This window comes from Homarus americanus, unplaced genomic scaffold (genome assembly GCF_018991925.1).
Source record: "Homarus americanus isolate GMGI-L3 unplaced genomic scaffold, GMGI_Hamer_2.0 scaffold56333, whole genome shotgun sequence".
Classification (NCBI taxonomy): Eukaryota; Metazoa; Arthropoda; class Malacostraca; order Decapoda; family Nephropidae; genus Homarus; species Homarus americanus.
Genome location: NW_024734940.1, coordinates 7,561,403 through 7,587,800, shown reverse-complemented (window position 1 = coordinate 7,587,800; position 26,398 = coordinate 7,561,403). Strand labels below are relative to the sequence as shown.

The window sequence follows — 26,398 nt, the reverse complement described above, 5'->3', positions numbered from 1 at the left end:
GCTACATGACCTATCCCAGCCCCAGGAAAACACACCCGAGTCCTACGTTTCCTATCTCTCGCACAAAAAGCCCTATCTACAAACCTCATCTGGCTGTCCCCAACTACCACGACCTTACCTGTGGGCAGGGTTTGTACAACTGCCCTTTCCTCTCCTTGATCCATACCGTCCTGCCTCTTCTCTTCCTTGCCAGCTTCCTGCAGCACCTGGTAAGGGTTACTACACTCCACACCCTGGTCAGCTTTCCTGAGCCTGACTCTAGTCCCCTTGGAGACAACCACTCTCCACGCCTGCTCCTCCTTCGCAGGTGTCCTGCTAGGCAGGACACCTACCTGAAGGAGTTCCGTCCTGAGGGCTTCATTTTCCCCCTTTAGAGTGTCAACCTCACTCCTCAACTGCCCCAGCTGCCTTAACAGAGTGGCAAGGAGGTCGTCTCTCCCCACACTCTCCTCCTCTTCCCCCAAGACACAACGATCCAAGGCGCCCATTTTCCTTGGTCTCTAACGGGAGCTTTTGCTGGCACGACCTTCTCCAAGCTGGGTCAGATAGCAACTGACACACACACACACACAATCCTCGACACCGGCTCCTACTACCACCTGAGATCCCTAGTCCGAGAATTGCTGTTCGACACCACAACCGCATCCAGCCCATATGTGCACGAACTGATCGCTATAAGAACAGCCCAGTCCCAACCATTGTAAAAATTATCAATAACTTGTAATAAACCAGTGTATTCACTCCCAGTAAACACTACTCCTTGCACTGTCACTATGTTGAAATGAACTGTAGTTTGAACTTTTCCCCATCTAGTTATTATATGTCTTATTTGTGTCACTTATGTTACTTGTATATTATTTGTAATTCGAAACCCATTCCCCAAATATGTAACTGTATATTTTCAGCCTTCTGGCTGCCAAGCTCTTTCAATAAACCGTTAATTATTATTATTATTATTATTACATGAGATGAGGTTAGCCCTCATCCAACGCTGAAATTCACTCTCTCTCTCTCTAAGGTGGTACGATGGCTGCAGCTTTCTTGAGGTGGGGCAAGGTGTTACCCCTCACCAACACCGCTTTTAGAGGTGTGGGTGGCGGTGGCAGAAGTTTGGGTGTGAGCGGTGAGAGGACTACCAGCAGAGGGGCAATAGGAGTGCCTCATCAGAATACCGTTAGGGTAAGTTTCATCAGCAGCTTAAAGATGTTGAGTTTATTTTGGGTATGAATGTTGTCCCTTTTTTATAATTAATTTATTTATTCAACCATGTGAAGATTAGCACTATAGGTTATTCACCAGAAGATGCTTACCTAGCCAAACGTAATCTAACCTAACCTAATTCCATATAACCTAACCTAACTTAATATAACATAACCTAGCTTTAACCTAACACCCTAACCTTAAGAAACCTAATTAAATGTAACCTGAGTTAACATAACCTATACTAACCAAAGGCTAACTTAACGTTAGTTTATTTAACCACCAGGTGAATTAATCTGTGTAATGGGGGATTAATCTTCTCGGGGTGCCATTTCTATGTCACCGATAAATTGATAGATACTTTCTTCATCTTCTTTTCATCTCATTGGATGAATAATCTGTAAGATCAGAATAGTGGATTATTTCCATCGTGGCGGCGGCTACGTTATCGTGCGCTTAAAGCAGGCAAAATGACCTAACCTAACCTAACCGCACCTAACCTAACCTAACCTAACCTAACCTAACCAGGATCAGGCGTCTTCGTCGTCGTCGGTCGAGTCACTGCCAGGGGAGGCGGACGTGGTTGTGGTGGGGGGAGGAGTGGCTGGGTGTAGCGTCCTCTACCACCTTGCCAAGCTTGGCCTCACCAACACTATCCTTCTCGAGGCTCATCAGCTCACTGCAGGTATGTGTGTATGAGAGAGACAATGATGCGGTAATTGTAATAATTAATGGGTTATTGAAAGAACATGGCAATAGAAACTGGCTGGATATATATATATATATATATATATATATATATATATATATATATATATATATATATATATATATATATATATATATACTTCATTTTTAGTCCATATAACACGGCGCCATCAGCTCGATGAACAGGCTTTGTATGAAATATAACAGAGTCTAGAACTGCTTTTAGTGTCCTTGTGGCCTAGCCGGTAAGCGTTCCCTAGTCCCACCCAGTAGGTCGAGGGTTCGATTCCTTGCTGGTGAGGTCGTTGATTATATGTTCAAAGTCCGCGTGTTATATGGACTAAAAATGAAGTATATATATGTACCTCGCGTTTCATACCAGCTGGATTCGGTAAAATGCTACTGACACCACATACGAGGCACGGGCAGTTTCCCAATGAGGTTCACGGCGCCATCAGCTCGATGAACAGGCTTTGTGTGAAATATAACAGAGTCTAGAACTGCTTTTAGTGTCCTTGTGGCCTAGCCGGTAAGCGTTCCCTAGTCCCACCCAGTAGGTCGAGGGTTCGATTCATTGCTGGTGAGGTCTTAAAATAGTGATAATATTTTCTCAGTGACTGATATTGTCTTGCTGTGTGTAGTTAATATTTCTAATATAATTTTGATAGTATTGTTTTTAATGTTTGTGTCACTAATTGATGCCAGAGAATGAGGGAACTGTTTTGCAGATGAGGTTCCTCCTTTCTGTTGTAAGTGATACTGTGATTTAGTTCCTTTAATGCAGGTAATATTTCTTTATAATTTCTATTTTTTATACCATTTCCTCAGTGAGTGATATTATTTTGTTGAAAACCCTTAAGGCCTGCATCTGTTGGTAACATAATTTTATTGAGTGCCCTTAAGGCCTATTCATGGTGGAGTTAATAATTTCTTATTTTTATACCATTTTCTCAGTGATTGATATTATTTTGTTGAAAGCCCTTAAGGCCTGTTTCATGTGCACAAGCAACAATTCGTAATACTTTGAATTTATTGTTGTCTAATGAGGCATTGTCTGAGTTTCTAATAATTTCAATATCATGTATAACTTTTATTCCCCAGAGTAGTGTTTTAAGTTCAGGTTAAGAGGTGCTCATAGGTTGGTGTACCATTATTTGATTGTGTCTGTAGTGTTGGAGGGAATATAAGTGTCTAAATTTTACAGTGTGTCTCATTCATCCCAGTCACCAGATGCTATCTTTCCACGTGTCACGGAGAATTCATTTTGTGTAGTAAAATTAAGTGTTCTTGGGCTGGTTCGGATTTTTCTCCAAGGGGCGCTTCCACTGCAATTTCAATCTAATAATTAATAAACCCCAAGTCAAGTGAGAAATTAAAGTCCAGTAATTCCGACCGGTTACATATATATATATATATATATATATATATATATATATATATATATATATATATATATATATATATATATATATATATATCTTGATAAAATCACACGGGAAAAGGGAAACAACGGAGCACCTTAGCATAACCATGGTCTTGGTATGGTTGATAGTGACATAGTTAGTGGTGGCCCAGTTTTGGAGACCGATGTATTCTGGAAGGCGCTGTAGTCGGGAGCAGAGTTGTTGACGCAGATCCGAATGGTAGAATCGTCGTGTGTGTGTGTTTCCCGTCTTAGTACACGAACCTTTTTGAATATCCTCGAGTCTGACTCCCAACATTAGTAACACATCTCCTCCCATCACTCAGGGACCACTTGGCACACAGCTGGACTCTTTTACCGTCTATCGAGTAATGAGGTGGACTGCATGCTGCATGGCTCAACTATGAGGATCTGTCTGTCCCTGGAGGAGGAAACCGGCGTCAACCCCGGCTGGATCAACAACGGCTCCCTCTTCCTCACCTCCAGGAAGGTAGGGAGAGATACATGTATAGGGCGATTTACTGTGGTCATGGCTGTACTTGGATTGCTTGTCAGGGAGCTAAGAGATAAGATACTTTTGGATAGAGACGGATGGACAGACATTTTGATAGAGAATGATGGATATGTTGGAAGGCCTGTGATGTAGATTCTCACAGTCCAATGGAAGGAGTGTTGGTTCCACCGTGACATCGTGGGAGATTTCCTTCGGTATATTTGCTGTGAGATCCCTTACTTCGTCATGCCTCATGCATACGACCCCCCCTTCTTGCACACCACGGCGTGGTCGATGTCATAGAATGAGCCACACACGCATTGGGTGGGCAAACCTTCTACTGGCCAACAATACCTTAGAGCAGGGATCACCAAACTACGACCCGCGGGCCGGATCCCAAGTCCTTCCCCGGCTCGTGATAGCTCAAAACTACGCTCTGACGTTACCAGAGCTTTCGTTCTGGCTTGCAAGTATTGAACAGAATGATTATGCGGCCCGCGCTCGTCATTCTTTCAGTTATCCGGCCCACTGTGAAAAAAGTTTGGTGACCCCAGCCTTAGAGCAATGGCAATCGTATTCTTGTTTATTAAGGCTGAAGACTTTTACCTTATCGGTAACGTTGTTAGCCAGTTCGAGGCTGCCACACAACCTCTGCCATTTCACTGCTCCATTGCATATTTTGTGGGTTTCAGATAGGCTTTGTTTAGTTTTCATCTGAAGTGGTAAAACAGGAACCTCTATAATGATAATGGAATGGAATTGCTTGGCCATGGAGACGTCGGAGGCTGCCCCCTCACCCCCCCCCCCCATCTCTCCGCCAGTGAACACATGATCACCTTTTACATTAACGAAATTATTACCTTGGGCATGGGTACCGCAATACTGTTACTGACACGAAGAATCAGTAAATCTGGTTAGTGTTTATTGTTTTATTTCCTTCAAAATGTGAACTGTGTATGTATTGCACCTACGAGTATATTTGGACCTATTATTAATGTCAAAGTAAACGCATATTTATGCTGCGTCATTCCTCATTAGCCCAAACTGATAATGTGTGTGTCTACTGATAGGCAGTTAAGGAGCTCAGAGAGAGAGAGAGAGAGAGAGAGAGAGAGAGAGAGAGAGAGAGAGAGAGAGAGCAACCAAGAAAACATAGATTTCCTATTTTAAGGATGTAAGATATCGACATCTTAATGAATATAAAAATAGCTGTTAAACTCTAACTCTGCTGGAGTTAACACTTTACTTGCCAAGCTCCCCTTTCACTCCCAGATACTCTCCACATGGCCCTACGCCATCTATGAGTAAACTTATCGACTGTTTCTGACTGACAACGGAGGGAGAGAATGATCCGACTATATATCCGGCATGTACACACGAACACACACACATACAAGCGCGCTGTTGCCATGTCAGCCATATCTCGCGTACAGGTGGACCAGGCGGAATTGTTGCAAAGTGTACATTGTCATGGCGACAGGGTCCCCATGCTTTGCTCCCTCTGTTGACTGTATGGTGGTATCACTTCTTTGGGCCTTGAAGCTTGATATATAGAGGTCTGAAGGTCTCCACGAGGTGTTTTCAACATGCAGTGTTAAGCTTGGACACTTGATCTTGATGCTGTGCAGTGTAGTGTGGCTTTGCTGTTGATTATGTTGAATGCGTTGGAAGCGTCAACTTGGAGAATGGCATCACAGTCGCGCTGCTCAAATATCTTTCTCATGGCGTGAATGACAGCCTCACGAACAGCCTGGTAGCCAGCAAATACTTGCAGGTTTCCTGCAGCTGCCCTGACATCATCATTAACCACCTCCATTATGACTTTTTCCAATGATCCGTCTCAGCACTTCCCCCACTCCTATGGGCTTACATCCTGTATTTTTATCTAAGGGGATGAAGCAGCAGGCCATCAGAGATGTAGGTGATGACAGCAAGAGGTTGCGAGCTTTCTTGTAAGGGCGGCGTGGCATTGCAGAGATCACTTGCTGCGTCGCCAAACTTGTTAGTGCTAAGAATGACTCTCCAACCGTCTTCATCCAGGCCGGCCAGCCCCTCCCTCTGTCTTCAGTGCTTTTTTCCACACCATCTCTCCTGTTATTTTCTCGAGCATGACCGTAATTGAAGGGTTGTAGGCACCGTGGAACCTGATGCATTCCTGTGCACTTGCAGGGGGATGTTTTTCCTTCAGTTGCTGTAAGGTCTCTCTGTTTTTTGGTAGCACACCACCAGAAGATTCCTTTGAGAGAGATCTTACCGCCGTATACACTTTCCCGCACGCATCTTGTTACCAAACTTTCTGGCAACATCCTCAGTGACTTACTTTCTGTCTCCTGTGAATTTTTCTTTTGCAGTGGTCTTGCCTCCTGTAGGGGATCATCTAGAGCTCCGTTCTGCCACATTGTCTGTCTTCTCTTCATTACTACCACATCTTCCTTGTGCTTACTCCTTGCGTGAGTTCTCTGGCAGAATAAATAGGGTATTATTGCCAGTATATGAAGAGCTAATGGGGCCAAGGAGCTGTTATGAGTGCAATTGTATATGAGGCGAGTCATCTCCCTGATCGTTTCTTTGGTGGCCTCACACATAGGTGGTTCAAAGAGGTTAGCTGGCGACTACTACTACTACTTTTTTTTTTTAAACGTGGCCTCCAGCCTCCCCCAATAGCCACACCTTCGCCACCATTTATTTACCTTAATATTAAATATCCTAATACATAAGAAGCTATCCTATCTGTGTTAAATTAGTTGAGCCGCAGATCTATGCGGCATTCAGTGACTGTAGCCTCGTAGTCAATATCTGCAGCAGTTGTCGGAATTGGGGCAGAAGCTCTCGTTCCCCTGAGGCAGAGCAAAGCCGACCGAAGGAGAGAGAAAGACAGTCGACATCTCATCCAGGCTGTAACAAAACTTCTGGGCTGCTGCTTCTGTTCGGAGATCACCTCCGCGAGTCTGGCGTAGAAACATCTTGCACTTGGTCCCATCCCACCAAAGGTTGTGAACACTAGGGGAGTGAAGCTGCCTTGGTCAACGTTTTGGATTCTCTCCCCATATGCCCTTATCTTGTCGTTCTCGTTCCTCCTATGTGCAGCATCGAGAGCTAGGTTACGGTGACATGCGGCCATGGGATCAAAAATCCTGATGTCGAAGAAAGCTCGCTGTCCTCGCGTCCAGAATCCTCGAGCACTGACGTCAACACGGGCTTCGTTAGATGTGTTTGAAGTCCTATGTTGGAGGATCTCACCATCCAATGGAAGGAGGGTCGGTTCTACCATGACATCCCGGCAGATTTCCTTCAACATATTTGCTGTAAGGTCCCTTACTTCATCATGCCTCATGCATATGAAGCCCCCTTTCTTGCACACCATGGCGTGATCGCCGTCATAGGAAGAGACACACACGCATTGGGAGGGCAAACCTTCTACTGGCCGACCGTACCTTAGAGCAATGGAATCTGTAAATTCTTGTTTGTTAAGACTGAAACCATTTGCCCTTATCGGTAACGTAGTTAACCAGTTCGAGGCGCCCACCTCCTGCGCTATAGCTACTTTTTTTTCAAATTTTCTGGAACCTGCAGCAACAGTTGCTGCAACTTATCATTTTGGCATTGCTGTCGATCTGTCGTAATGGACCTACGAATCTCGTTTACTTCACCGGTCACGACCTCCCCTGTTGCGTTCTGGGCTATTTCGTGGTCCGTGAGGGCTGCCGTGAGCTTAAGTGAATTTTGATGTTCGGTGGCTGCAATCTCCTCTGGATTGGTTAGTCCCAGCCCTCCCAGTCTTGATGGAAGTGCAAGAAGTTCTCTTTCTGCTGGGGTTAAGTGAGTGTGTTTCACTAATTTGGGAATGAACTTGACACTGATAGCTTCTTCCAGAGGGTGGGGGAGGGGTCCGATACCAGGGATAGTACGCATCAGGTAGTTCCAACGATGCTTGACTCCATGGGTGAATGCAGCGAAAGCCACATGTGGCTCTGTGTTAGCAATCACAGACAGAGCTTGGATTTCCCTAACCCACTCATTCACCTTTCCCGCTACGTACTCGGTCTTGAAGTCCGTAGTGCCAATTACTGTGCCTAGATGTCTTTGGCCGTCCTTAGTTATTTTGACTTCGCTTCCGCCAAAAACCTCCTTTGCCCGTTCATAATGTTCTGGCTTCACGATGAGGAAGGACTTGCTGGCGTTTGGGTGGTACCCTATTTGTGGACCTCGCGATGTTACCAAGTCCCACCACTTTTTGATGTCCTCCACTTTTCCTGCTCCTGTAAGGTCGTCAGCATACGCCACTTGTTTGACCCTAGTTGTTTCAAATTTTATTTCTTGTTGGAGCACTGATAGGCCTATTGCATACATTGCCATTGCAACAGGGTCCCCCTGTGTTGTTCCCTCGGTTGACTGTAAGATGGTATCACCTCTTAGGGCCTTGTTGTTTACTATATAGAGGTCTGATGGATTCCTATATGAGTTTTCAACGTACATTGCAAAGCTTGGACACTTGATCTTGATGTTGTGCAGTGCGGCCTTGCGGTTAAGTATGTTGAATGCGTTTGAAGCGTCGACCAGGAGAACGGTCTCACAATCACGTTGCTCAAATATCGTTCTCATGGCGTGAATGGCAGCTTCCCCTCCAGCTTGTTGTGCCAGCACAAACTTGCAGGTTCCCTGCTGCTGCCCTGACATCGTCCTTTACCACCTCCATTATGCATTTACCGATGATCCGCCTCAGCACTTCCCCCACTCCTATTGGCCTACATCCTGGATTCTTATCCAGGGGAATGAGGCGGCAGGCCGTCAGAGCATGAAGGTGATGGCAGCATGAGGATGCCAGCTTTCTTGCAAGGACGGCAATGGCCGTGCAGAGATCACTTGCTGCGGGGCCAAACTTGTTAGTGCTGAGGATGACTCTCCATCCGTTTGCATCCAGACCTGAAGGGCCGGCACCTCCCCGAGTCTTCAGTGCCTTTTTCCACACCATCCCTCCTGTTATTTTCTCGAATAGGACAGCATTTGGTGAGATATAGGCACCCTGAAACCTGATGCCTTCGTCATCACTTGCAGAGGGATGTTTTTCTTTCAGTTGTTTTAAAGTCTCTCTGTTTATTGGCAGGACCCCACCGGTGGATTCCTCTGTGAGAGATCTTACCGCCAAAGACACTTTTCCCACACGCATTTTGTTTCCAAACTTCCTTGCCGCATCATCAGTGTTTTGCTTTCCGTCTCCTGAAGATTTTAGTCTCTCCTGCAGTGTTCTTGCTTCACATAGGAGATCATCAAGGGCCCCCTTCTGCCACAATGTCAGTCTTCTCTTCATTGCTGCCGCATTTTCTTTGTGCTTAGTCTTTGTTGTGTGTCCTCTGACAGAATAGATGTGGTATTATTGCCAGTATATGAAGAGCTAACGGGGCAAGGAGGCGGTCTTGAGTGTACTCAGTTATGAGACTAATCATCTCCCGTATCATTTCTTTGGTGGCCGCACACTTAGGTGGTTCAAACAGGTTTGCTGGCGACCACCTGACAATTTCTGAGTATGTTTTTCTACGAATACTTTTTTTTTTAAACAAAATAATAACGTGGCCTCCATCCTCCCCTAATTGCCACACCTTCGCCGCCATTTTATTACCTTAAAATTAAATATCCTAATACATAAGTAGCTATCCTAGCTGTATTGAGTTAGTTGAGCCACAGATCTATGCGGCATTCAGTGACAGTAGCCTCATACTCAATATCTGCAGCAGTTGTTGGAGTTGGGGCAGAAGCTCTCGTTCCCCTGAGGCAGAGCAAAGTCGACCGAAGGAGAGAGAAAGACAGTCGACATCTCATCCAGGCTGTAACATAACTTCTTGGCTGCTGCTTCTGTTCGGAGATCACCTCCGAGAGTCTGGAGTAGAAACATCTTGCACTTGGTCCCATCCCACCAGAGGTTGTGAACACTAGAGGAGTGAAGCTGCCTTGATCAACGTTTTGAATTCTCTCCCCATATGGTGACATGCGGCCATGGGATAAAAAATCCTGATGTCGAAGAAAGCTCGCTGTCCCCGCTTCCAGAATCCTCGAGCACTGACGTCCACACGGGCTTCGTTAGATGTGTTTGAAGTCCTGTGTTGGAAGATCTCACCATCCAATGGAAGGAGGGTCGGTTCTACCATGACATCCCGGCTGGTTTCCTTCAACATATTTGCTGTGAGGTCCCTTACCTCGTCATGCCTCATGCATATGAAGCCCCCTTTCTTGCACACCATGGTGTGATCAACGTCATAGGAAGAGCCACACACGCATTGGGAGGGCAAACCTTCTACTGGCCAACCGTACCTTAGAGCAATGGCATCTGTAAATTCTTGTTTATTAAGACTGAAACCATTTGCCCTTATCGGTAACGTAGTTAACCAGTTCGAGGCGCCCACCTCCTGAGCTATAGCTACTTTTTTTCTTAAAATTCTCTGGTACTTGCAGCAACAGTTGCTGCAGTTTATCACTTTGGCTGTGCTGTCGTTCTGTCGTCATGGACCTTCGAATCTTGTTTACTTCTCTGGTATCCACCTCCCCTGTTGTGTTCTGAGCTATTATGTGGTTCGTGAGGGCTGCCGTGAGCTTAACTGAATTTTGATGTTCGGTGGCAGCAATCGCCTCTGGATTGGTCAATCCCATTCCTCCCAGTCTCGGTGGTAGCGCAAGGAGTGATTTTTCTGCTGGGGTTAAGTGAGGGTGTTTTACTAATTTGGTAATGAAATTGACGTTGATAGGTTCTTCCATAGGGTGGAGGAGGGGTCTGATATCAGGGATAGTGCGCATCAGGTAGTTCCAGTGATGCTTGACTCCATGGGTGAATGCTGCAAATGCCGCATGTGGCTTTGTGTTAGCAATCTCAGACAGAGCTTGGATTTCCCTAACCCACTCATTCACCTTTCCCATTACGTACTCGGTCTTGAAGTCCGTCGTGCCGATTACCAAACCTAGGTGTCTTTGGCCATCCTTTGTTATTTTGACCTCACTTCCACCGAACACCTCCATTGCCCGTTCATAATGTTCTGGCTTCACAATGAGGAAGGACTTGCCATCGATTGGGTGGTACCCTATTTGTGGACCTCGTGATGTTACCAGGTCCCACCACTTTTTGATGTCCTCCACTTTTCCTGCTCTTGTAAGGTTGTCAGTGTACGCCACTTGCTTGACCTCAGTTGTTTAAAATTTTATTGTATGTTGAAACACGGATAGGCCTATTGCACACATTGCAATTGCAACAGCGTTCCCCTGCGTTGTTCCCTCGGTTGACTGTATGATGGTATCACCTCTTAGAGCCTTGTTGTTTACTGTATAGAGGTCTGATGGATTCCTATAGGAAAATCATCTTGTAATTTTACAATTAGTTTGTCATGAATATAGATTACGCAGATGTACAAATTAGCATGTATAATGGCATTGCAGGTGCACAGTGTACATAGACCCCAAAGGTATACAGTTTCCAATGTAAAATCGCCCCCAAAAGTATCTCTACGATTTTGTATTAGTCAATATAATACAACAAGAGTCGCGATGTTCATCTTGAAATTCATCGAATACCACCATAAATATACTTTTTAGAGTGAGTGGGGGTACTTTAACAGTGCAGGTAAATAATCAGTAAAACAATTAGACCATGGATACGTACGATAAATCCATTCGCTGCTTATTTCCAGTAGGGTCTTTTAAACATAATTTGGATTTAATGGTAAAGATTGATGTTTGAAATTGTATGTATAATCACAAAAAGCTAAGTAAAAAGATAAATGGGAAAATTAATAGATTATAATTATGTTAAAAATCCCACAAAAGGGAATCTGTACAAAATTACATTGGTGAGGTTTTATCCTGTTCCATATAGACTGACTAAAATGATGTCGTTCAGCTTGTACGGGCTAAAGGTGATCCTTGTGCGATGAGACTTCCTACTGTGCCACTGACGCTTAAGATGCCAGGGTGTCTCAAAAAGTGTATACATACTGCGTTAAAATTTTCATGGAGAACGCATGTACGCTTATAAAGGGTGTCCACATGGAACTTTCACAAATTTGAATAAACATAACTTTCAAGTGGGATCATATAATTTAATGCAGAGAGACTCATATGTATAGTAGTATGTTGAAACGATTGGCGTGTAATTAAGTGCATGCAAGATACTCAACTAAAGTGGTTTGCTAGACGTATAGAATGCAGTGGTGAGGAAGACCCCGATCTAAAGTGCTATGTAAGACTATAATGAAGTGTTTTCAGGAAGATCAACCCCGGGAGCGTCAGCAGAGCCTCGAGCAGATGATGAGCTTGAGTAAGGTGTTCGGGGTGGAGAGTCATTTGCTAAACCCCGCCCAGATCAAGGATTTGCACCCGCTGTTGAACGTCAACGACCTGCAAAGTGCCGTGTACACTCCCACTGATGGTTTGTGTGCTCCTTCCCTCCCTCCCCTCCTTCATTCCTCCCTTCTTCCTTGTCTTTCTTGCTTCTTTCCTTTCCCTCCCTGCTTCCTTTCCTTTCAATCCCTGCCTCCTGGTTTCCCTTCCTTTCTGCCTCCCTACCCTCCTCCATTTCCATTGTTATTCCTTTGTTATATTATTATTGGTATTAGCAGATGTACACCTGCGCATATACACTACACATTGTCTCCTGTAGTAGATGGCTGTTCCTGCAGGTTCAATGGATCCAGCTGGCATTTGCCTGGCGTTGACGCGGGCGGCGAGATGGGCAGGGGCTCGGGTGGTCGAAGGATGCCGGGTCACCGACATCACTACAGCAGAGACGACGCTGGGGGGCAGAAAGGTGACTGAGGTACACACAACCAGAGGCGTCATCAAGACAAATGTTGTCGTCAACGCTGCAGGTATTACAGGGCTACTAGATATCAGGTCCTCTCACGAAGTGCACACACACACACCTGTAAGGCCTATGAGTAGTGGGACTTGCCAGTAGACTGTCCCACTTAAAAGTAACTTTGCTTGTAGTTATTTAGAGTCCCATTGTGATCAAAAAAATATCAGAGACTGTCGATAATTGATGTCTACCTTGGTTTCACGTCTTCCATAAAGGTGAATGAGATATACACGACATTTGTGTGTATGTACGAGGTGTATTTACAGACCCAAACTACAGCTGTACAGAGAAATAGGCTGGCTCCGTGATCTAGTACTGAGGTTGTTATAGTGTTAGTTGCTCTAGAGCTCAGGTGGTCTCAGTGTTAGGTATTCTAGTACTGAGGTGTTCTCAGTGATAGATGTGTACTGTCTGGGGTCCAGCAAAAGACAAACTCAAGGGCCTGGCATGTAACCACGCCCGGCGAGTGTAATTCACACACACACCCCGAGAGTCATCCGTGAGTCAAGCTTCTAGAAGGTTCTCGAAGGAATAAGTAGTCACCTTCTTGGAATGTACTGCCGACAACCAGTCAGCAGTGTTGACGTCACGTTTTATAAATAACCGGTTGGAAAAGATCTCATTGACCCATGAATCATTCTTAACTGATGGTGCTGCCATCTATATACATTAATTATCTAACTATCTAAAATACTTGACTCATTGCATGTGTGAAGAAAAGTATCCAATTACCAAATATGAGTAATCAAGTCAGCTATGATACAATGATATGAGATATTAAGGATGTCACCTAGGTTGGTGAGTTCTGAGGTGGCTAAAGAGGCCGATATGGGACCGATAGGGTCGATCACTGATGTTGCACATGTGGGGGACAACAGCTGGTGTGGGAGGGGCGGCGGCAGCGTCTTTCCGGCATTGGCATTTGTCTACCTTGTAATAGCCGGTTAACTGTTGATTCTGTCGAAGTTAATTAGGTTGGTACATTTATATGATGATGGGTTTTAGTTGCGAAACCCAATTGTCTGTTTATCCATTTATTTAGGAACTGCTAGTGATACAATTCCTGAGTGTAAATCAACCGTAACTTTCACTATAACTATGAGGGTTAAGAGAAGGACGGAGGCTATGTAAATAGACCTGTTAATCACGTCCGACTTGTGTGAGGGGTTGAGTAGCAATCTAATGAGTAGTGACCCATCGAGGGAGAACGGAATATGTATGTTGCTCTCCCTCTAGGGAAGACGGAACCATCCACGATGGCTCTCAAATAACGTCTTCCTCTAGTCAAGGATATGAAACTACTGCCCACTTTAGGTGGCCAGGGAGCCGGCTACTTAATGCCTTAACTCAGCATAATATGATGCAGCTTCCCATGGGCACACCCTATTACGCGCTCTGAACATGTCACCTCATAGCTAGTGGAAAGTTACAGGGGATGATATGGTATATAAATCAAATGTAATTAACCCATTTATATAATCCTTCTGTGTATGAAACAGGGGCCATTACAACATCGTTATGCAGTCGGGCTAACTCGAAAGTAGTGACACCTTCTCGTGTGGTGATCCTCCAAGTGTCACAGTGTGGAGTAATTGTCTCCCAGGTAAGGGGGTCGAATTGGCACCTTTTCAGTTGCACGCCAGCATTATGTTTATTATTCGTTAGGTGACTGTAAAGTAATTGCTTTGAAAGTCTACTGTCGTCCATGTGAGTAACATGGCAAGTCCAGCGTAGTTGTTCATGGATAATGGTAGTCACGAAGCTTCTACAGTTGGTGTCAGCGAGAATACTGTCATTTGATCTCTTGTCTTCCCAGTGAACATGGAGGATGGAACGTAAACTAAGTTGGTGAAAGTTTTCAAGTGCCTTGAGGTGTCTCCTGTATGTGACCCATGTCTCTCTGCCATATAGCATGTGGGGAGGACCACTGCTCGATGTACGTGTAACTTTGTAGATAATTTCAGCTCCCTACAGCTGAAGACACTGTTTCGTAGTCTGCGAAAGCCTTGAGATGCACATCTGATCCGATGCTGTCTCTTCATTGATGTTTGCAGTGGTCGACAGGTGGGAGCCGAGATACCGAAAGTGGGTAACATTAGAGAGGGTAGTACCGTTAAGCTGGATGGATGGTGGACGTGTTTCTGAACAAGGGGCAGGCTGAAAGAAAATCCGAGTCTTACGTACATTCGCCCCAAGGCTGAAGTGTACATACGCATCTGCGTAGGTGTTCAGGATCTTCTGTAGGTCGCGTTCAGTGTGAGCGACAAGGGTGAGGTCCTCTGCATACTGAAGCTCAGTAATGGAAGCTACACATTTGTTCCTGCCTGGAGTCGTCTTATGTTGAAAAGACCCTTCATCCGGTACTCGATATCCACCCGCTGGCCAAATTGGCGCTGGCACGATAAAGAAAAGCAACCAAGAAAATGGAAAAGAGAGTTGGATGGGGAAGAATTCAAACTGGGTGCCATTGTGCAGGATACTGACTCTCATGCTATCGTGGCGTTGCCTCACAAGGACGAGGAATTTTGGTGGGCAGCCAAAACGCCTGCACGTTTCCTGCATCTGATGGGCAGCATAGATCATGTCAGTGGTGCCAAGTGATGGTCTAAGGCTACATTAAAATTCTGGGAGGAAGTTTTCCGCCTCAGGAAGAAATGTGTTTAGGAGAACTCGGGCGATAATCTTGCCAGCTACGGACAGCAGTGAGATCCGCGGTAGTTGCCACAGTCTGACCGGTCTCCCTAGTTCTTATAAATATTGACGATTAAGGCGTCTTTAAGAGTTTTAGGGATATTTTCCTCCTTTTCCCATATATTCTCCAAGAGAGAGTGGAGACGGCTGGTAAGCAGAGGTTCTCCTGCTTTATACACCTCGGCTGGGATTCCATCAGGCCCTGAGGCTTTGTTATTTTTCATCTGTTTGATGGCAGCAGCTACCTCATCCAGGGATGGAGGATGGCCGAGGAAGGTTAGCTCTGGATGCTGAGTGGCCGGCGGGTTAGTCAGGACATCCAAATCGGTGTTTCGGTTTAGCAGTGAAGGGTAGTGCTCTTTCCAGTGCTGAAGGAGGCCTTCATTGTCTCTAATTATGGAGTTACCGTTGGATGAGCGGAGGGGGTCTGTGCAATGAAAAGTTGGACCATAAATGATTTAGTGGAATTGAAAAATTCGTGCAACATGAGCTGATCTGCAAATTTTTGTGTGTCACATGCTTTATTTTTAAACCAGTCATTCTTTAGATTGCTAAGTTCCTGCTGGGCTACCACTTTCTTCTTGAGGAAGGTATCAGCTTTGGTCCGAGACTGAGGGTTGTTCTGGCAGTTAATTAAAGCAGCATGTTTATCATCGACCAGTACATTGATTGCCGGGTCATTTTCATCAAACCAGTCCTGGTGTATTATTTAGATCTGGCCGTGGGTCTCTCTGCAGTTTTTTGTCATTGCAGTGTCGAGAATATCCCATTCGACACTGGGATTTGGGTTGTTTGTTGTTGGGTTGTTTATCAGCCCATTTTGGAGATTCTCTATGAAAGCATGTGCTATCACTGGGTCCTCCAGACGCTTAGTGTTAAAGCCTCTTCTGGAGGCTTGCTGCCTTCGCCGTTTTGGGGTGACGTGAGGACAGAGCTTGGCTCTGATGAGCCGATGATCAGTGTCGCAGTGGTCTGGCCATGCATGGCACGGGTGATGAGGACATCTCGGCGATCTCTTTCTCTGACAATGATGTAGTCAATGAGATGCCAGTGTTTGGATCGTGGGTGTTGCCACGAACCCTTGAACTTGTCGGCCTGCCTAAACAAGGTATTGGTGATAGTGAGGTTGTATACAGCCCACTTGCTGAGGAGGAGTAGGCCGTTGGGATTACACTTGCCTAGTCCATTTCTCCCTATGGTTCCCTGCCAAATGTCAGCATCTCTGCCAACTCTGGCATTGAAATCACCAAGGAGCACAACCTTATCTTCTCTGGGGATCAAGGTTTGCACTCTGTCGAGGTCGGCGTAAAAGGCCTCCTTGATGCCACCCTCTGCATCCAGTGTTGGGGCGTATGTACTGATGAAAAAGGCATGACGTGAGAGATTCAGTGGGACTCGGAGTGTCATGAGGCACTCGTTGATCCCAATAGGAATTTGACTTAGCCTATGTCGGATGAGTTGGCGGATGGCAAATCTAACTGCATAAATGCGGTTTCTCTCTGCTGCATGCTTACCCTTCCAGAAAAATTTATTGCCAGACCTCCGTTCTGTGAGTTGACCGTCGTCTGGGAACCGGGACTCACTAATGGCTGCTATGTCGATGTTATACCTAGCCAGCTCTTTTGCCACAAGGGTGGTTCTTTCAGGACGTGCATTTGTGCCAGTATCCAGAAGGATCCTGACATCCCATTCAGCAATCATATGAGGTTGTATAGTTTGTTTTTGTTTGAACCTGAGATTTTTTGTGTTTTCGACCGCATAAGGATGACCTTACTGGGTGCTGTTGCCCAGTCAGGTTGGTTTTTAGGTAGGCTATGTTTAGGGCACCTTATCTAGCCCCCTCTCCGTATGGGGTGAGGAGAGTGGCTTTTCGAAAGGGCTGCTTAGTCGCACAGACAGGGTCTGATTAAACTGCTGCCTAGATCCCAGTGCATAAACAACCTTCTTATCTGTGCCGCCCATATGCAGAGATGTGACTAGACTTCCGGCAGTTGTTTCTGTCTGTCCCCGTCGCTACTCGTCCGTCGCCATAGGACTTTGGGGGTATAGGGGTTTTGATGATGATGATGAGAAGTATGATGACCTGGATGATGGCTGTGCGTGAGTTGATTTATGTGGTGAGGCAGGAGCGCAGGCTGCAACTACACGTCTTGGCTCTACCTTTTCCTGATCCAGTGGTGCAAGTGTTGCAACCGACTAGGTAGAGGGAGAGTTGCAATGGACTGCCGATAGCCCAGTTTGTTGGGTTTCGCCTTAGTAGCCTGTCCATCATGCATTGCCTTCGTCTGCTGGTGTAGTAGTTGGGTTCCCACGTTGGTCACTGTAGGTTATGTATCTATGCTACTGTGCCGAGTAGCAACCTTGTAAATAAGCTACTGTGCCGAGTAGCATCTATGTATATAATTACGTGGCAACACTGCACGTGTTATGTGGCAACATTGCCCCGAGGCTGCCATATAGCAAGGCAGTCTCAGTCTGACTGTGTGAGCCGTGCATGGCACACGCTAGTCACCACTTGTAATTCTCTTATCCATAAATAAATGGACTTCAGTGTTACCCGGTGTTTCCCTACCCATCACTGCATTCTTCAGGGAACACTTGTAACCTTCAGTCACCTCTTCTGCCTATACCACCGTCGGGGTCTTGTTGAAGCTCTTTTAGTATGTATGCCTGATGTGGGGCTCCACCTTATATTTTGCATTTGGGGTTTACTCCCATAGCCTTATACTCGTACTTACCAAGGTTTATGGGCAGGCAGCGGGGCAATGGTTGGTATGCACTAGGACGTGTCCACATGCCAGTGGGCCTGTGTGCCGTCGCTTTGGGGCCCACTGCTACTCCGAGATCCCCTGCTGGTCTAACCTGGGCACCCAGTTACCGTGTGTTGCCACGAGAAGGCACAGCAGGTGTCTTAAAGGTGAAGAAGAGGTAGCTGAAAGGGAGAGGGAGCAGGCGGTGCTTGCACTTTAACACTAACACTATGCTGCCACACTAGACGCATTTCACTATCCTGTGTGCGAATACACACACACACGCACACACACACGCACACACACACACACACACACACACACACACACACACACACACACACACACACGTTTTTTCCATCAGCTCTTCGTGATTAAGAAGGAAGAGACAGGTAAACCCAAATACAAAATGAATGGGAAAATTGAGTACATTTATACATGGAAGTATTACATAAACGTTCTTCGTGTCTATTATAGTTGAGTCACTGAAGAAACCGATGTCTTTTTCCCTGCTTAAACGCTTCGCCTCTACCCCATTTGAAGACTGCTGTTACTACTGTTGCTGCAAATGATAATTAGTACAGTATACTACAGTGCAATTTGATATTATTATTATTATTATTATTATTATTATTATTATTATTATTATTATTATTATTATTATTATTATTATTATTATTATTATTATTATTATTATTATTATTATTATTATTATTATTATTATTATTATTATTATTATTATTATTATTATTGCTTATTATTATGGCATGTTAAACCTTTGTATGACTCGGCAGGAGGATGGAGCAATGATATCGCAAACATGGTGGGGTTACAGGTGCCCCTCCAGATCTACAGGCACGGCTACCTGGTCACAGATAGCATCCCAGGCTTCAAGGTTGTCCCCAACGTCCGTAACTATTCCGGCTCCAGCTACCTAAAGCCTCAGGGAGAAGGATTTACCGTTGGGGTGTTCGAGGTTAACCCCGTCCCCATTGACAAGGTGAGGAAAGGAGAAACTGTCCAGCAATCGTTATTTATTGTATTGTTTTGTTCGTCAGACGAGTTTGATCCTGGCGTAATTTTATATATACATTTTCAAGAATAAAAATGAGGTTCAGAATATAAAAGCACCATGTTAGACAATAGTGAATACAATCAAAGTAATCTATGATGTATGAAATTTTACAAGGGGTAAGTTGTGCAGGGTTGTAGCTCAATATAGTTTTTTTAGAGCATCATCTAATTAGTAAGAAATTTGTATTGTTATTTTGAAAATATTAACTTAATAGGACATTTTTACACCTTTTCTAAGGTACAGCTATAAGCAAGATGACTTCAGAGTATTGTATCAAATAATCTTTCAAACTTCTGTATGACTCTTTAAGTAATTTATGACGCGCAAAAGTGTCCACTGTAATATTATATGCAGTATAATCTTTTTAAAATAACAATGAACACGAAATTGATTCGTGATGTCCGATAAGACCTTAGATAATTAAAATATTTCTGTCTCCCGCTATCACTCATACTAGTCTATTCGTTTTCTGTTAATATAGAGAATAGAGAGCACGATAGTGTTTTTTTGGATAACTACTCTGTAATTAATATTCTTTTAAAATACTGTTAGTATTATTCTATTAACAGTGGACATTTTGCTGTGACCGGTAAGTTCCTACTAACGCTATTTTTCCTTGAGTGCGGTCTGATTGGCTAATCGTCCATATACCGGCGAACAACGCGAGAACTATACGACGTATTTGATTATGACTGGCGTCATTCAGCATTTATTTCCGCCGCTAGTCAATCGTTATGTAGCTGTAAACATACCTAACCATATTTCTGTTGTGCATGGAAATTTTTTATTATAATAAAGAGGCGACATTTACAAGAACCTAATAGAACCTAACCTAACCTAACCTAACCAACCTAACCTAACCAACCTAACTTCCTACCGGGGCTGACCCCCGTCATATTAAACAGAAAGTACTTAGCCAATCAAAGCGCACTCACGGTAAAATAGTTAGTCGGAACTTACCCGGGCACGGCAAAATATCCACTACGTATTGTATTTACAGTACCTACTCTGCATTGGATTTATAGACATCATGTAACATATAGATTTGATATACAAAATACTGAAAACTTTCAAGACATGTTGGTGAACGTTCATATGAAGTACAGGTATTAGCTTAGTACAGCGTCACATTAACTTAGTCCATTGAATAAGATGGTAATAACGTAATACTCTGGAACCAAATTTGGCCGAAATAGCCAAAGGCGAAGCGATCAGTAAACCCAAGAAACCAGCATACTCGTGATGACCATCAAATTTAGGAAAACAAAATCTTTCCTTTATAATATAAAGAAAGTAGATGAATTGCAAATTTCTTGCTTTTATTTTTCCCTAATTATTGTTAAGGTAATAATATCCGTGTACGCGAGGAGGCCATGTTTTATCGTTGACGTACGCTTCCCAACGACCTTTCCATACCTTACCTTACCTTACCAAAAAGTCTAACTTAACCGCAAATTAAGCTACCAGACCTAACCTAAGTTAATATAACTGTGCATCCATCCTAAAATAGGATGGATACTATACTATTACTATTACCTGTATTACTACAGTACAGTACTACTACTACTACTTTTTTTTAAACTTGGCCTCCAGCTTCCCCCAATAGCCACACCTTCGCCACCATTTTATTACCTTACAATTAAATATCCTATTACAAAAGTAGCTACCCTAGCTGTGTTGAGTTAGTTAAGCCACAGATTTATGTGGTATTCAGTGACTGTTGCCTTAAAGTCAATATCTGCGACCGTTGTCAGGTTTGGGGCCAAAGATCTCGTTCCCCTGATGCAAAGCAATGCAGATCTAAGTGGAGAGGACAGTCCACATCTCAACCAGACTGCAATGTAATTTCAGGACTGCTGCTTCTGTTCGGATAACACCTCGGCCAGTCTTGCATAGAAGCATCTTGCACTTAGTCCCATCCCGCCAGAGGTTGTGAACACCAGAGGAGTGAAGCTGCCTTAATCAACATTCTGGTTTCTCTCCCCATATACCCTGTTCTTGTCATTCTCGTTCCTATTGTGTGCAGCATCGAGAGCTAGGTTCCAGTGACATGCGGCCATGAGGTAAAAAATCCTAATGTCAAAGAAGGATTACTGTCCCCGCATCTAGAATTCTCGAGCACTGACGTCCACTCATAAAAAAATTGTATTCACTCTCGATTGCCCTGACTGTTAAAGTCTATAATCCTTACAAAGTTTTCTGTTTAATACTCTGGGCACAGTCTATTGCTAACCCTGTGAACGTGATTCAGTTTCAGTTGCTTCACTACCCGCCACACATAACATGTTCAGTGATTGTAGGACTTCGTGACCAACGTATCTCTTGCTCTCATGCCTGAATGAACCTCACCACCATGTTCTGAAGAATGAACAAATTGTAGCTTGGATTTTAGCTTTTGTGTCAAGGCAGAGTACCATGACGAGCAGGAATAGTCCAAGTACCATCGTATAAGCATCAAACAAAGGATCCTACGGGCCTCAGGTGAGAGGCATTTAGCATATCTATTGAGAAATTTTATTCTGGGATTACTATTTTTTTTACTATGTTATCTATGATTAATTCACCAGACAAACAAGAGTCAATAGTTAGCCCAAGGTGTTACATTGAGGTTACAGTTGAGATGGTTCATTCCCACAGAGTACAATTAATTCGTTAACCCTTTTGAATTAATTTTTGATTCATATAATATTGCTTCAGTCCTTCCAAGATGTAGGGATAATTTGTTATCTATGGGCCATTGTTTGCATGACTCCATTTCAGATGATAATTCGTTCGCTATATCATTTGGATCTTTACCTAACACTGAAAGAGCATTGTCATCAGCACACAACAGAAGCTTGCAATTAACACTAATGGGCATGTCAATTACATGACATTGGAATAGTAATGGTCCAAGGATACTCCCCTGTGGGACTCCACAGGCTATCAATATGGATGTTGACTGTTTATTTACAACAGCTATTTGTTTCTTGTTGTTAAGAGACGATTTAAACCAGTCAACAGATCCATTGCCAAGAGCCTGCAGTTTTGCACATCGTATAATATAGTCCACCGTGTCGAAAGCTTTATGGTTTCTGATAGGTGTCAATTGAGTGAGTGCCCCTAAAACCATGTTTGGTAGCTGTACAAAATATCATAATCGGGAGATATCTTTCCACCTAAACAAACACTGTTCTCTGTAGAATTTTAAGATACAATACACAGGATGCTATCTGGTCTATAATTACCTACATCAGATCTGTCACCTTTCTTATAGCCAGGTGTTACTATGGCAAACTTATGTTCATCGGGTACGGTATGCATCATAATGTAAACAATTGAACATGATGTCACCATGAGCGAGGCGCTTCCAGGTTAGTTCATGGTCAGGACGAAAACAGTCGCCCCCCAAAAAAATAATAAATTGCGAAAGTTGCATTTCCTCCAATCGTCAAGGCCTTTCTAGAGTGCAGGATAATACTGTAAGTGACTATCTTTCAGGTACCAAGACTTCCATAAACTTAAAGTTCTTCCAATTACTCTAGGAAGGCTATGATTTTAAGCCATATTTTTCCTATTCGTGCAATGTTGGACCCTGAGACGACGCTTTAAAATTCTCAAGTCTGGTTACCAGTTTCTTTAGTATTATTATATCACCAAATTTCTCCTTATTAGCTTTATAACGTTTTCTATATCTAAGATTCTTAAAGTATAGCCTTCATCATATACCACTTTCTTTAATATTTCTTTCACCTTTACAGCTAAGTCCGGACTTTTCCTTCGGGCTGTACGAGCCGAACTGGGATATATTCGGGGATATGATGCAGACAGCAGCGATCATTATGCCCGCCCTGGAGACGGTGGGCGTTAAGTCCACCATCTACGGCCCAGAGTCCTTCACCCCTGACGGCAAGGCTATCGTGGGTCAGTTCTACGAGGTCACATGTTGCCCTACTACTTGGGTTCAATGTTTCTGTTGTTCTTATTCATCTTTAATTTGCTTCTTAATATCCGTTTTCTTCTCTTTTTCTTTTCCATTTCATTCTTCGTGCTATGTACCACACATCTGTCCCTCTCTCATCCATCACAAATCTGCCCCACTCATTCGTTCAACACACATGTGTCCCTCTCGTCCACCACACATCAGTCCCTCTCTCATCCACCACACATCCGTCCCTCTCGTCCACAAATCTGCCCCACTCGTCTACTACACATATGTCCCTCTCGTCCACCACACATCTGTCCCTTTCATCCACCACACATCTGTCCCTCTCGTCAACCACACATCAGCCTCACTCATTCGTCCACCGTACAATTGTTCCTCTCATCCACCGTACATCTGTCCCTCTCATCTACCACACATCAGCCCCTCTCGTTCACTACAAATCTGCCCCACTCGTCTACTACACATCTGTCCCTCTCGTCCACCACACATCTGTCCCTCTCGTCCACCACACATCTGTCCCTCTCATCCACCACACATCAGCCCCTCTCGTCCACCACAAATCTACCCCACTCGTCTACTACACATTTGTCCCTCCCTTCCCCCACACATCTGTCCCACTCGTCTACCACACATCTGTCCCTTTCGTCCACCAATCTACCCCACTCGTCTACTATCCTCCCTTCCCCCACACATCTGTCCCACTCGTCTACCACATCTGAAACCTTTCTGTCCACACACATCTGTCTCTCTCGTCCAAACATCAGCCTCGCTCATTCATCCACCGTCCATTTGTTCCTCTCGTCACACAAATCTGCCCCACTCTTCTTCTACATCTAACCCTATCGTCCCTCACACATCTGTCCCTCTCGTCCACCACATCTGTCTCCTCTCGTCCACCAAACATCTGTCCTCTCATCCACCACACATCAGCCCTCTCGTTCCACCACAAATCTACCCCACTCGTTCTACTACACATCTGTCCCTCTCGTCCCCACATCTGTGCCACTCGTCTACCACACATCTGTCCTCTTGTCCACACATCTGTCCCTCTCGTCAACCACAAATCTGCCTCATTTTACCACACATCTGTCTCTCTCATCCACCCACATCTGTCCCTCTCGTCCACCACATCTGTCCTCTCGTCCAACATCTGTCCTCTCGTCCACCACACATCTGTCTCTCTCATCCACCATACATCTGTCCCCTCGTCCACCACACATTTGTCCCTCTCGTTCACCACACATCTGTCCCTCTCATCCACCATACATCTGTCCCCCTCGTCCACCACATCTGTCCCTCTCGTCCCACAAATCTACCCCCTCGTTCTACTACATCAGCCCCTCTCGTTCACCACACATCTGTCCCTCTCTGTCCACCACATCTGTCTCTCTCATCCACCACACATCTGTCCCTCTCGTCCACCACACATCTGTCCCCTCTCGTCCACCACACATCTGTCCCTCTCCTCCTACAATCTACCCCACTCGTTCTACTACACATCAGCCCCTCTCGTTCACCACATCTGTCCTCTCGTCCACCACACATCTGTCCCTCTCGTTCACCACACATCTGTCCCCTCTCGTCCACCACACATCTGTCCTCTCGTCCACCACATCTGTCTCTCTCATCCACCATCTGTCCCCCTCGTCCACCACACATCTGTCCCTCTCGTTCACCACACATCTGTCCCTCTCATCCACCATACATCTGTCCCCCTCGTCCACCACACACATCTGTTCCTTTCGTCCACCACCACATCTGTCCCTCTCGTCCACCACCATCTGTCCTCTGTCACACATTTATCACCTCTCTTCCACCACACATCTGTCTCTCGTCCACCACACATCTGTCTCTCTCATCCACCACACATCTGTCCCTCCTCGTCCACACATCTGTCCTCTCGTCCACACATCTGTCCCTCTCGTCCACCACACATCTGTCTCTCTCCCACCATACATCTGTCCCCTCGTCCACCACACATTTGTCCTCTCGTTCACCACATCTGTCCCTCTCATCCACCACACATCTGTCCCCCTCGTCCACCACACATCTCCTCCTCTCGTCCACCACAAATCTGCCCCACTCGTTCACTACCATCAGCCCTCTCCGTTCACCACACATCTGTCCCTCTCGTCCACCACACATCTGTCTCTCATCTACATCTGTCCCTCTCGTCCACCACACATCTGTCCCTCTCGTCCACCACACATCTGTCCTCTCGTCCTCAATCCACTCGTTTCTACTACATCAGCCCTCTCGTTCCACCCATCACCTCCTCTCGTCACCACATCTGTCCCTCTCGTTCTACATCTGTTCCTCTCGTCCACATCTGTCCTCTCGTCCACCACACATCTGTCTCTCATCCACCATAATCTGTCCTCGTCCACCACACATCTGTCCCTCCTGTTCACCACACACATCTGTCCCTCTCCATCCACCATACATCTGTCCCCCCTGTCCACCACACATCTGTTCCTTTCGTCCACCACACATCTGTCCCCTCCTGTCCACCATACATCTGTCCCTCTAGTCCACCACACATTTGTCACCTCTCCACCACACATCTGTCCCTGTCCACCACACACATCTGTCTCTTCATCCACCATACATTCCTCCTCGTCCACCACACATCTGTTCCTTCTGTCCACGACACACATCTGTCTCTCTCATCCACCATATCTTATCCCTCTAGTCCACCACACATTTGTCACCCCTCTTCCACCACATCTGTCCCTCTCGTCCACCACACATCTGTCCCTCTAGTCCACCACACATTTGTCACCCTCTTCCACCACACATCTGTCCCTCTCTGTCCACCATACATCAGCCCCCCTCGTTCACGACACATCTGTCCCTCCATCCACCACACAACAGTGCCCTCCTGTCACACACATCTGTCCCTCCTTGTCCACCGCACATCTGTCCCTCTTGTCCACCACACATCCGTCCCCTCTTGTCCCCACATTCTGTCCCTCTTGTCCTCCACATTTGTCCCTTCCTCTCATCAACACATCTGTCCTCTTGTCCTCCACACATCTGTCCCTCTCGTCCACCACACAACAGCCCCTCCTGTCCACACACATCTGTCCCTCTCTGTCCACCACATTCTGTCCTCTCCATCCACACATCTGTCCCTCTTGTCCACCACACATCTGTCCCTCTCGTCCACCACACATCTGTCCCTCTCGTCCACCACACATCTGTCCCTCTCGTGCAACACACCTGTCTCCTTTCGTCCACCACACATATGTTCTCTTTGCTCACCACACATCTATTCCTCTCGTCCACCACACACAT

At 45.2% G+C, this 26,398-nt stretch overlaps 1 protein-coding gene across 2 annotated transcripts in view; it reads left to right on the top strand.

Annotated features, from left to right (window-relative positions):
* The window catches only part of LOC121870600 (sarcosine dehydrogenase, mitochondrial-like), a 71,925-nt gene that overhangs the window by 20,324 nt on the left and 25,203 nt on the right, over positions 1–26,398 (top strand). For both annotated transcript variants that reach the window (XM_042372431.1, XM_042372432.1), the window contains exons 2-8: positions 1,019–1,179; positions 1,729–1,885; positions 3,658–3,821; positions 12,069–12,231; positions 12,482–12,670; positions 18,896–19,101; positions 22,917–23,079. In XM_042372431.1, coding sequence (XP_042228365.1) covers positions 1,027–1,179; positions 1,729–1,885; positions 3,658–3,821; positions 12,069–12,231; positions 12,482–12,670; positions 18,896–19,101; positions 22,917–23,079 — 1,195 coding nt within the window. In that variant the 5' untranslated portion in view covers positions 1,019–1,026. The remainder of the gene's footprint in view (positions 1–1,018; positions 1,180–1,728; positions 1,886–3,657; positions 3,822–12,068; positions 12,232–12,481; positions 12,671–18,895; positions 19,102–22,916; positions 23,080–26,398) is intronic.